We start from the raw sequence: 13,156 nt of genomic DNA on the forward strand, positions 1-13,156 counted from the left end.
AGGATGCGTTTTTTCGGCAAAACGACGCATTTGCGACATATTGCAGTTAACGCTAGTGTGAAAGTAGCCTTAGACATATTTTCAGTTGTTTCACACTTTTTTGTTAAGTATATAATTCCACATGTGTTAATTCATAGTTTTGATGCCTTCAGTAAGAATGTACAATTTTCACAGTCATGAAAATACAGAAAAATCTTGAAATGAGGAGTGTCCAAACTTTTGGTCTGTACTGTATAGAGAGAGAGAAAGTGAGAGAGAGAGAGAGAGAGAGAGAGTAAACAACTTTCTCTCCAAAACTTCTCCAAACCTTCATGAGAAGTATCTCAGCACTGTTGGAAATGATTGAATTCAATGTAGAGAGGCCGAACGGTGGGAGTCATGAATTTGGAAGGATGTCCCTGGCTGGTGGAATGGCGTTATCTATCAGAAGGACTGGTAACAACTCCAGGGGCCAGAGCTCTTAGACACAAGACAGAAACCTGGGGAGACTTCCAATCCAGATCCAGTACACAAGGAAGTCTACTGTCTACAACTTGGAAAATGTTTTTTTGACCTAGAACCTTCTTCAAACCTTCCGGCCACCCACATACTAACAAGGTATGATGTTAGGAGGACATTTGGAGGTCTGAAGAAGGTCTTGGGACTGGAAACATTTTCCATCTTGGCAGAGTTGTGTATTGTTTTTAACATGCAAATTGCCTCTTCAGAGAGGAAGAGGAGAAGAACTCCAGTGCCACCTATTGGAAGTAGCAATCCTAAAAGTCAATATCGAACAGTGACTCACTTTATGACTCAGTAACAAACCTCCCGCCTTTTGGGTGGTTTCTTCTACTAGGCACATTTTTTTCAGTCTCCTCCTCTCAAGTTTCAGGAAGATTATTTCCTCATAATATTGTCCACCAGAAGCTCCTCCTGTGTCTCCTAGATTCCACAATGTCCTCCATTGATCTGAAGGATGATCTAAGCTGCTCCATCTGCCTGAACATCTACACGGATCCCGTCACCCTGAGCTGTGGACACAACTTTTGCCGGGACTGTATCGGTCAGGTCCTGGACACACAGGGCCAACTAGGAGTTTTTTCCTGTCCTGAGTGCAGAGCAGAGTTTCCAGAGCGTCCTGCGCTGCACAGGAACATCACACTACGTAGCATCGCAGAGCATTTCCGGCCTACTCAGCCAGAACTGATGCCTGGAGTCTTCTGCACTTACTGCCTTCATTCCCAGGTGCCTGCTCTTAAATCCTGCCTGCATTGTGAAGCTTCTCTGTGTGAGGATCACCTAAGAGCCCACAGTAAGACTCCAGAACACGTCCTATCTGACCTCATTACTAACCCAGAGAGCATAAAATGTTCCATCCATAAGAAGATCTTGGAGTATTACTGCTTTGAGGACGCGGCCTGTATATGTGCATATTGCTCAGATAGATTGCATCGAGGACATAAGCTGGAGATGCTTGATGAGGCGTCTACAAAAAAGAAAGAAAGACTGAGAAAAGTTATGGACACACTGACATCTAAGAAAGAGCAAACTGACAAAAGATTTAAGAGTCTACAAGAACGCAGTAAAAATGAGAAGAAAAAGGCAGCTGGTCTTACCGAGAAAGTCTCGGACCTATTCAGAGACCTCAGGAGACAACTGGATGATCTGGAGAAGATGGTCCTGAATGAGATCTCCACGCAGGAGGAACAGGTGTTAGCTACATTCTCAAAGGTCGAAGAGGAGAAGGCCGAGTTGTCCAAGAAGTTGGCTCACATCGAGAAACTGTGCCACACGACTGATCCATTAACTATCCTACAAGAGCAGGAATCGGAGACGGATGACTTCTGTGATACGGAAGAGGCAGGAGATGATGACTGGTGGGAAGACATCAAGAAAAAGCAGATTGTACAGGATCTGGACATGGTTCTGATCACCAAGTCGTTACACTCACTGTCTGATATGATCAAACATGTGATGACAGGACTGTATCTGCACACCTCGACAAACATAGTACTGGATATAAATACAGCCGCAAATGATATACTTCTATCCGATGACTTGAAAACAGTCTCCAAATTACAGGTCTACCAGAATCGTGGCCAAACACCTAAGAGGTTTCTTGACTATGCAGTGCTAAGCTCGAGGAGCTTCTCTACTGGACAGCATTTCTTTGAAGTGGACACCACTAATTCAAATAGCTGGAAAGTTGGGATGTGTTATCCCAGTATAAGTAGAGGAGGTGACCATTTCATCAGTGGTCAGAACGAGAAATCCTGGTGTCTGCGGAGGAGAAATCAGGATTATAATCTAATACATAACAAATGTAGCACCAATGCGCGTCACACAATTACCTGCCATAGATTCAGGGTGTATCTGGACTACGAGACTGGGCAGTTGTCCTTTTATGAGCTGAGTGACCCCATCAAACACCTTGACACCTTCACCGCTACCTTCTCCGAGCCCCTACATGTCCTCATCAGCGTTTTCCAAGGTTCTGTGACTATCACCAACTAACAATTTGACTATTGGATATCTGATTAACTGGATTTTTTGTCCATGTTATTGAGAAGTAATATGATCTAGAGCTAAGTTTTCCGTCTTCTCTAACAGATGGATGACATACCAGTCAAATGTTGGTCCATGGTTTGCAGTGTCACAATGGGAGGCTTTTCCATCCCACCATTTACTTGGCAGGTGAAGAACATGTTTATACAGAATATCATGTGGATTTTTTACACAACTTTAGCCCAACTTTACATCAGCTTTGCTTTATTGTTATATTAGGAAGCAAATAACCCAAAAAAGACCAAGGACCACTTAATCCGGTTGATGAGAGAGATGTTACGTGTAAATTACATGTAAACAATAAACAATGTCCATTACTCCAGTATTTATTGTCTTCTGTGTAGAACCCATTCACAAACGAGGGCTGACATCTAAGGTTGCGTTCATCAGACAGCTGCAGGCTTATATTATCAGGCAGGAAAGATCCGTGGCTATTGGCCCCTTCCCAGCCTAAAAATACCAGCCCTCAGCCGCCCCAGAAGTGGAGCATAACATTAGATGCTCCAATTCTGGTGCTTTGCCTGGCTCTTCCTGATTGCCCTGGTGCGGTGGCAATCGGATAATGGGGCTTGGGGTTGAGGGCAGCTGTGGTTTGGCAAAAATCACCACACCAGGGCAATCGGGAAGAGCCAGAATTGGAGCATCTCACGTGACTACCACTTCTGGGGCAACCGTGAGCTGGTATTATTAGGCTGGGAAGGGGCCAATAACCAGGGACATTCTCAGCCTGATTAATATAAGCTTTCTGCTTTACCTTTGCTGGTTATCAAAAAAGGGGGATCCCACGTCATTTTTTAAAAATGTTTTAATTAATAGGTTAAATAAGGCGAAACACCTTTTAGTGGGGGGGACACATTACGTATCTGCATGATTTCTATCGATTTACTCGACTGAACTCTCTGAAATTCAGCTGCGTCAAAATCTGAGCAAACACTCATTGTCTAATGTGACCAATAGTTAAGTCATGGAGGCAACTGAGGGGATGGAGAGGTCAAATGAGGTTGGTCTCATCTGGCAGTAGGTGGGTAACACTGGGCCGACCATCATGGAGTGAATGCAGGATGAACCAGATCATGGGTGAAAACATGGAAAAGCAGTATCAATTTTAGTATGGGACAAGCGGGGTCTTCACCATAAACCAAAAATTAGGCTTGAGCTCTACCAAGGCTCACCTGCCCTACTGAAACCTCTATCCTTACCCACCCACTGTTTCCCCCATCAATTATTCAACCTTATCTTTCCATCAAAACGCACCTCTAACACCTGGCGCTTTTGGAGTTTAAGCAGCAGGACATTGGCTACCATGATTCCCTATCTCTCCATTGTAGGACAGTATGGTCCCCTACACCTAAAGGTACCGTCACATTAAGCGACGCTGCAGCGATATAGGCAACGATGCCGATCGCTGCAGCGTCGCTGTTTCGTCGTTGTGTGGTCGCTGGAGAGCTGTCACACAGACAGCTTTCCAGCGACCAACGATGCCGAGGTCCCCGGGTAAACATCGGGTTACTAAGCGCAGGTCTGCGCTTAGTAACCCGATGTTTACCCTGGTTACCATTGTAAATGTAAAAAAACCAAACAGTACATACTTACATTCCGGTGTCTGTCCCCCGGTCTCAGCTTCCCTGCACTGTCTCAGCGCCGGCCAGCCGTAAAGCAGAGCGGTGACGTCACCGCTGTGCTCGGCCAGCCGGCGCTAACAGTCAGTGCGGGAAGCTGACGGCGAGGGGACAGACACCGGAATGTAAGTATGTACTGTTTGGTTTTTGTTACATTTACAATGGTAACCAGGGTAAACATCGGGTTACTAAGCGCGGCCCTGCGCTTAGTAACCCGATATTTACCCTGGTTACCAGTGAAGACATCGCTGGATCGGCGTCACACACGCCGATTCAGCGATGTCTGCGGGAGATCAGCGACGAAAGAAGGTGCTGGTCTTCTAGCTGCGACCAACGATGTCACAGCAGGATCCTGATCGCTGCTGCGTGTCAAACACAACGATATCGCTATCCAGGACGCTGCAACGTCACGGATCGCTAGCGATATCGTTGTTAAGTCGCTCAGTGTGAAGGTACCTTTAGTCAGCCATCCTTTACACAGACCCCTTGAGAAGGTACAAGGTAGACTTCCATCACGATCTTGACTGCTAATTCGGAAAGTCTCCCAGAACTGCTGAGATTGGTTGTCCTCCAAGACTGGATGAGTCCAGAAATAACAACTGAATGCTGAAGTCATGGAGCTGTTGATTAAATATATCGTCTTCCATCAGTTATAATAGGGTCCAGATTATATTATTATTATTTATTATTATAGCGCCATTTATTCCATGGCGCTTTACAAGTGAGTAGGGGTATACATAATAAACACAGGTACAATAATCTTGAACAATACAAGTCATAACTGGTACAGGAGGAGAGAGGACCCTGCCCGCGAGGGCTCACAATCTACAAGGGATGGGTGAGGATACAGTAGGTGAGGGTAGAGCTGGTCGTGCAGTGGTTTGGTCGATCGGTGGTTACTGCAGGTTGTAGGCTTGTCGGAAGAGGTGGGTCTTCAGGCTCTTTTTGAAGGTTTCGATGGTAGGAGAGAGTCTGATGTGTTGTGGTAGAGGGTTCCAGAGTAGGGGTGATATGCGAGAGAAATCTTGTATACGATTGTGGGAAGAGGAGATGAGAGGGGAGTAGACATATAGTAGTTACATTCTTGTACATAGGGGCAGTATTATAGTAGTTATATTCTTGTACATAGGGGCAGTATTATAGTAGTTATATTCTTGTACATAGGAGCAGTATTATAGTAGTTATATTCTTGTACATAGGAGAAGTATTATAGTAGTTATATTCTTATACATAGGAGCAGTATTATAGTAGTTATATTCTTGTACATAGGGGCAGTATTATAGTAGTTATATTCTTCTATATAGGAGCAGAATTATAGTAGTTATATTCTTGTACATAGGGGCAGTATTATAGTAGTTATATTCTTGTACATAGGGGCAGTATTATAGTAGTTATATTCCTGTATATAGGAGCAGTATTATAGTAGTTATATTCTTGTTCATAGGGGCAGTATTATAGTACTTATATTCTTGTACATAGGAGCAGTATTATAGTAGTTATATTCTTGTACATAGGGGGCAGTATTATAGTAGTTATATTCTTGTACATAGGGGCAGTATTATAGTAGTTATATTCTTGTACATAGAGGCAGTATTATAGTAGTTATATTCTTGTTCATAGGGGCAGTATTATAGTAGTTATATTCCTGTATATAGGAGCAGTATTATAGTAGTTATATTCTTGTACATAGGGGCAGTATTAAAGTAGTTATATTCTTGTACATAGGGGGCAGTATTATAGTAGTTATATTCTTGTACATAGGGGGCAGTATTATAGTAGTTATATTCTTGTACATAGGAGCAGTATTATAGAAGTTATATTCTTGTACATAGAGGGCAGTATTATAGTAGTTATATTTTTGTACATAGGAGCAGTATTATAGTAGTTATATTCTTGTACATAGGGGGCAGTATTATAGTAGTTATATTCTTGTACATAGGAGCAGTATTATAGTAGTTATATTCTTGTATATAGGGGCAGTATTATAGTAGTTATATTCCTGTATATAGGAGCAGTATTATAGTAGTTATATTCTTGTACATAAGGGCAGTATTATAGTAGTTATATTCCTGTATATAGGAGCAGTATTATAGTAGTTATATTCTTGTACATAGGGGGCAGTATTATAGTAGTTATATTCTTGTACATAGGGGCAGTATTATAGTAGTTATATTCCTGTATATAGGAGCAGTATTATAGTAGTTATATTCTTGTACATAAGGGCAGTATTATAGTAGTTATATTCTTGTACACAGGGGCAGTATTATAGTAGTTATATTCTTGTACATAGGAGCAGTATTATAGTAGTTATATTCTTGTATATAGGAGCAGTATTATAGTAGTTATATTCTTGTATATAGGGGCAGTATTATAGTAGTTATATTCCTGTATATAGGAGCAGTATTATAGTAGTTATATTCTTGTACATAAGGGCAGTATTATAGTAGTTATATTCTTGTACACAGGGGCAGTATTATAGTAGTTATATTCTTGTACATAGGAGCAGTATTATAGTAGTTGTATTCTTGTACATAGAGGCAGTATTATAGTAGTTATATTCCCGTATATAGGAGCAGTATTATAGTAGTTATATTCTTGTACATAGGGGGCAGTATTATAGTAGTTATATTCTTGTACATAGGGGCAGTATTATAGTAGTTATATTCCTGTATATAGGAGCAGTATTATAGTAGTTATATTCTTGTACATAGGAGCAGTATTATAGTAGTTATATTCTTGTACATAGAGGGCAGTATTATAGTAGTTATATTCTTGTACATAGGGGGCAGTATTATAGTAGTTATATTCTTGTACATAGGGGCAGTATTATAGTAGTTATATTCCTGTATATAGGAGCAGTATTATAGTAGTTATATTCTTGTACATAAGGGCAGTATTATAGTAGTTATATTCTTGTACACAGGGGCAGTATTATAGTAGTTATATTCTTGTACATAAGAGCAGTATTATAGTAGTTATATTCTTGTATATAGGAGCAGTATTATAGTAGTTATATTCTTGTATATAGGGGCAGTATTATAGTAGTTATATTCCTGTATATAGGAGCAGTATTATAGTAGTTATATTCTTGTACATAAGGGCAGTATTATAGTAGTTATATTCTTGTACACAGGGGCAGTATTATAGTAGTTATATTCTTGTACATAGGAGCAGTATTATAGTAGTTGTATTCTTGTACATAGAGGCAGTATTATAGTAGTTATATTCCCGTATATAGGAGCAGTATTATAGTAGTTATATTCTTGTACATAGGGGGCAGTATTATAGTAGTTATATTCTTGTACATAGGGGCAGTATTATAGTAGTTATATTCCTGTATATAGGAGCAGTATTATAGTAGTTATATTCTTGTACATAGGAGCAGTATTATAGTAGTTATATTCTTGTACATAGGAGCAGTATTATAGTAGTTATATTCTTGTATATAGGGGCAGTATTATAGTAGTTATATTCCTGTATATAGGAGCAGTATTATAGTAGTTATATTCTTGTACATAAGGCCAGTATTATAGTAGTTATATTCTTGTACATAGGGGCTGTATTATAGTAGGTATATTCTTGTACATAGGGGGCAGTATTATAGTAGTTATATTCTTGTACATAGGGGCAGTATTATAGTAGTTATATTCTTGTACATAGAGGCAGTATTATAGTAGTTATATTCTTGTTCATAGGGGCAGTATTATAGTAGTTATATTCCTGTATATAGGAGCAGTATTATAGTAGTTATATTCTTGTTCATAGGGGCAGTATTATAGTAGTTATATTCCTGTATATAGGAGCAGTATTATAGTAGTTATATTCTTGTACATAGGGGCAGTATTAAAGTAGTTATATTCTTGTACATAGGGGGCAGTATTATAGTAGTTATATTCTTGTACATAGGGGGCAGTATTATAGTAGTTATATTCTTGTACATAGGAGCAGTATTATAGAAGTTATATTCTTGTACATAGAGGGCAGTATTATAGTAGTTATATTTTTGTACATAGGAGCAGTATTATAGTAGTTATATTCTTGTACATAGGGGGCAGTATTATAGTAGTTATATTCTTGTACATAGGAGCAGTATTATAGTAGTTATATTCTTGTATATAGGGGCAGTATTATAGTAGTTATATTCCTGTATATAGGAGCAGTATTATAGTAGTTATATTCTTGTACATAAGGGCAGTATTATAGTAGTTATATTCCTGTATATAGGAGCAGTATTATAGTAGTTATATTCTTGTACATAGGGGGCAGTATTATAGTAGTTATATTCTTGTACATAGGGGCAGTATTATAGTAGTTATATTCCTGTATATAGGAGCAGTATTATAGTAGTTATATTCTTGTACATAGGAGCAGTATTATAGTAGTTATATTCTTGTATATAGGAGCAGTATTATAGTAGTTATATTCTTGTATATAGGGGCAGTATTATAGTAGTTATATTCCTGTATATAGGAGCAGTATTATAGTAGTTATATTCTTGTACATAAGGGCAGTATTATAGTAGTTATATTCTTGTACACAGGGGCAGTATTATAGTAGTTATATTCTTGTACATAGGAGCAGTATTATAGTAGTTATATTCTTGTATATAGGAGCAGTATTATAGTAGTTATATTCTTGTATATAGGGGCAGTATTATAGTAGTTATATTCCTGTATATAGGAGCAGTATTATAGTAGTTATATTCTTGTACATAAGGGCAGTATTATAGTAGTTATATTCTTGTACACAGGGGCAGTATTATAGTAGTTATATTCTTGTACATAGGAGCAGTATTATAGTAGTTGTATTCTTGTACATAGAGGCAGTATTATAGTAGTTATATTCCCGTATATAGGAGCAGTATTATAGTAGTTATATTCTTGTACATAGGGGGCAGTATTATAGTAGTTATATTCTTGTACATAGGGGCAGTATTATAGTAGTTATATTCCTGTATATAGGAGCAGTATTATAGTAGTTATATTCTTGTACATAGGAGCAGTATTATAGTAGTTATATTCTTGTACATAGGAGCAGTATTATAGTAGTTATATTCTTGTATATAGGGGCAGTATTATAGTAGTTATATTCCTGTATATAGGAGCAGTATTATAGTAGTTATATTCTTGTACATAAGGCCAGTATTATAGTAGTTATATTCTTGTACATAGGGGCTGTATTATAGTAGGTATATTCTTGTACATAGAGGCAGTATTATAGTAGTTATATTCTTGTACATAGGGAGCAGTATTATAGTAGTTATATTCTTGTATATAGGAGCAGTATTATAGTAGTTATATTCTTGTACATAAGGCCAGTATTATAGTAGTTATATTCTTGTACATAGGGGCTGTATTATAGTAGGTATATTCTTGTACATAGAGGCAGTATTATAGTAGTTATATTCTTGTACATAGGGAGCAGTATTATAGTAGTTATATTCCTGTATATAGGAGCAGTATTATAGTAGTTATATTCCTGTATATAGGAGCAGTATTATAGTAGTTATATTCTTGTACATAGGAGCAGTATTATAGTAGTTATATTCTTGTATATAGGAGCAGTATTATAGTAGTTATATTCTTTTATATAGGGGCAGTATTATAGTAGTTATATTCCTGTATATAGGAGCAGTATTATAGTAGTTATATTCTTGTACATAGGAGCAGTATTATAGTAGTTATATTCTTGTATATAGGAGCAGTATTATAGTAGTTATATTCTTTTATATAGGGGCAGTATTATAGTAGTTATATTCCTGTATATAGGAGCAGTATTATAGTAGTTATATTCTTGTACATAGGTGCAGTATTATAGTAGTTATATTCTTGTACATAGGGGGCAGTATTATAGTAGTTATATTCTTGTACATAGGGGCAGTATTATAGTAGTTATATTCTTGTACATAGGGGCAGTATTATAGTAGTTATATTCTTGTACATAGGAGCAGTATTATAGTAGTTATATTCTTATACATAGGAGCAGTATTATAGTAGTTATATTCTTGTACATAGGAGCAGTATTATAGTAGTTATATTCTTGTTCATAGGGGCAGTATTATAGTAGTTATATTCTTGTACATAGGAGCAGTATTATAGTAGTTATATTCTTGTACATAGGGGGCAGTATTATAGTAGTTATATTCTTGTACATAGGGGCAGTATTATAGTAGTTATATTCTTGTACATAGAGGCAGTATTATAGTAGTTATATTCCTGTATATAGGAGCAGTATTATAGTAGTTATATTCTTGTTCATAGGGGCAGTATTATAGTAGTTATATTCCTGTATATAGGAGCAGTATTATAGTAGTTATATTCTTGTACATAGGGGGCAGTATTATAGTAGTTATATTCTTGTACATAGGGGCAGTATTATAGTAGTTATATTCTTGTACATAGAGGCAGTATTATAGTAGTTATATTCCTGTATATAGGAGCAGTATTATAGTAGTTATATTCTTGTACATAGGGGGCAGTATTAAAGTAGTTATATTCTTGTACATAGGGGGCAGTATTATAGTAGTTATATTCTTGTACATAGGGGGCAGTATTATAGTAGTTATATTCTTGTACATAGGAGCAGTATTATAGAAGTTATATTCTTGTACATAGAGGGCAGTATTATAGTAGTTATATTCTTGTACATAGGAGCAGTATTATAGTAGTTATATTCTTGTACATAGGGGGCAGTATTATAGTAGTTATATTCTTGTACATAGGAGCAGTATTATAGTAGTTATATTCTTGTATATAGGGGCAGTATTATAGTAGTTATATTCCTGTACATAGGAGCAGTATTATAGTAGTTATATTCTTGTACATAGGGGGCAGTATTATAGTAGTTATATTCTTGTACATAGGGGCAGTATTATAGTAGTTATATTCCTGTATATAGGAGCAGTATTATAGTAGTTATATTCTTGTACATAGGGGGCAGTATTATAGTAGTTATATTCTTGTACATAGGGGCAGTATTATAGTAGTTATATTCCTGTATATAGGAGCAGTATTATAGTAGTTATATTCTTGTACATAGGAGCAGTATTATAGTAGTTATATTCTTGTATATAGGAGGAGTATTATAGTAGTTATATTCTTGTATATAGGGGCAGTATTATAGTAGTTATATTCCTGTATATAGGAGCAGTATTATAGTAGTTATATTCTTGTACATAAGGGCAGTATTATAGTAGTTATATTCTTGTACACAGGGGCAGTATTATAGTAGTTATATTCTTGTACATAGGAGCAGTATTATAGTAGTTATATTCTTGTACATAGGAGCAGTATTATAGTAGTTGTATTCTTGTACATAGAGGCAGTATTATAGTAGTTATATTCCTGTATATAGGGGCAGTATTATAGTAGTTATATTCTTGTACATAGGGGGCAGTATTATAGTAGTTATATTCTTGTACATAGGGGCAGTATTATAGTAGTTATATTCCTGTATATAGGAGCAGTATTATAGTAGTTATATTCTTGTACATAGGAGCAGTATTATAGTAGTTATATTCTTGTTCATAGGAGCAGTATTATAGTAGTTATATTCTTGTATATAGGGGCAGTATTATAGTAGTTATATTCCTGTATATAGGAGCAGTATTATAGTAGTTATATTCTTGTACATAAGGCCAGTATTATAGTAGTTATATTCTTGTACATAGGAGCTGTATTATAGTAGGTATATTCTTGTACATAGAGGCAGTATTATAGTAGTTATATTCTTGTACATAGGGAGCAGTATTATAGTAGTTATATTCTTGTACATAGGAGCAGTATTATAGTAGTTATATTTTTGTACATAGAGGCAGTATTATAGTAGTTATATTCCTGTATATAGGAGCAGTATTATAGTAGTTATATTCTTGTACATAGGAGCAGTATTATAGTAGTTATATTCTTGTTCATAGGAGCAGTATTATAGTAGTTATATTCTTGTATATAGGGGCAGTATTATAGTAGTTATATTCCTGTATATAGAAGCAGTATTATAGTAGTTATATTCTTGTACATAGGGGGCAGTATTATAGTAGTTATATTCTTGTACATAGGAGCAGTATTATAGTAGTTATATTCTTGTACACAGGAGCAGTATTATAGTAGTTATATTCTTGTACATAGGGGCTGTATTATAGTAGGTATATTCTTGTACATAGAGGCAGTATTATAGTAGTTATATTCTTGTACATAGGGAGCAGTATTATAGTAGTTATATTCTTGTACATAGGAGCAGTATTATAGTAGTTATATTTTTGTACATAGAGGCAGTATTATAGTAGTTATATTCCTGTATATAGGAGCAGTATTATAGTAGTTATATTCTTTTATATAGGGGCAGTATTATAGTAGTTATATTCTTGTACATAGGAGCAGTATTATAGTAGTTATATTCTTGTACATAGGAGCAGTATTATAGTAGTTATATTCTTGTATATAGGAGCAGTATTATAGTAGTTATATTCTTTTATATAGGGGCAGTATTATAGTAGTTATATTCCTGTATATAGGAGCAGTATTATAGTAGTTATATTCTTGTACATAAGGGCAGTATTATAGTAGTTATATTCTTGTACATAGGGGCAGTATTATAGTAGTTATATTCTTGTACATAGGGGCAGTATTATAGTAGTTATATTCTTGTACATAGGGGCAGTATTATAGTAGTTATATTCCTGTATATAGGAGCAGTATTATAGTAGTTATATTCTTGTACATAGGAGCAGTATTATAGTAGTTATATTCTTGAACATAGGAGCAGTATTATAGTAGCTATATTCTTGTACATAGGATCAGTATTATAGTAGTTATATTCTTGTACATAGGAGGAGTATTATAGTAGTTATATTCTTGTATATAGGAGCAGTATTATAGTAGTTATATTCTTTTATATAGGGGCAGTATTATAGTAGTTATATTCCTGTATATAGGAGCAGTATTATAGTAGTTATATTCTTGTATATAGGAGCAGTATTATAGTAGTTATATTCT

At 36.0% G+C, this 13,156-nt stretch overlaps 1 protein-coding gene across 1 annotated transcript; it reads left to right on the forward strand.

The window, feature by feature from the left end:
- Positions 1 to 859: 859 nt before the first annotated feature.
- LOC143766742 (E3 ubiquitin/ISG15 ligase TRIM25-like) lies at positions 860 to 2,851 on the forward strand. Its single transcript, XM_077254643.1, has one exon. It carries the CDS (start codon positions 934 to 936, stop codon positions 2,491 to 2,493), a length of 1,560 nt encoding a protein of 519 aa, XP_077110758.1. The 5' UTR covers positions 860 to 933; the 3' UTR covers positions 2,494 to 2,851.
- The last annotated feature ends 10,305 nt before the right edge of the window (positions 2,852 to 13,156 follow it).

The sequence above is a fragment of the Ranitomeya variabilis genome, chromosome 4, assembly GCF_051348905.1.
Source record: "Ranitomeya variabilis isolate aRanVar5 chromosome 4, aRanVar5.hap1, whole genome shotgun sequence".
Lineage (NCBI taxonomy): Eukaryota > Metazoa > Chordata > Amphibia > Anura > Dendrobatidae > Ranitomeya > Ranitomeya variabilis.

Excerpts from the sequence above, each read along its gene's own strand:
- LOC143766742 (XM_077254643.1), top strand. The coding sequence starts at position 934 with ATGTCCTCCATTGATCTGAAGGATGATCTAAGCTGCTCCATCTGCCTG.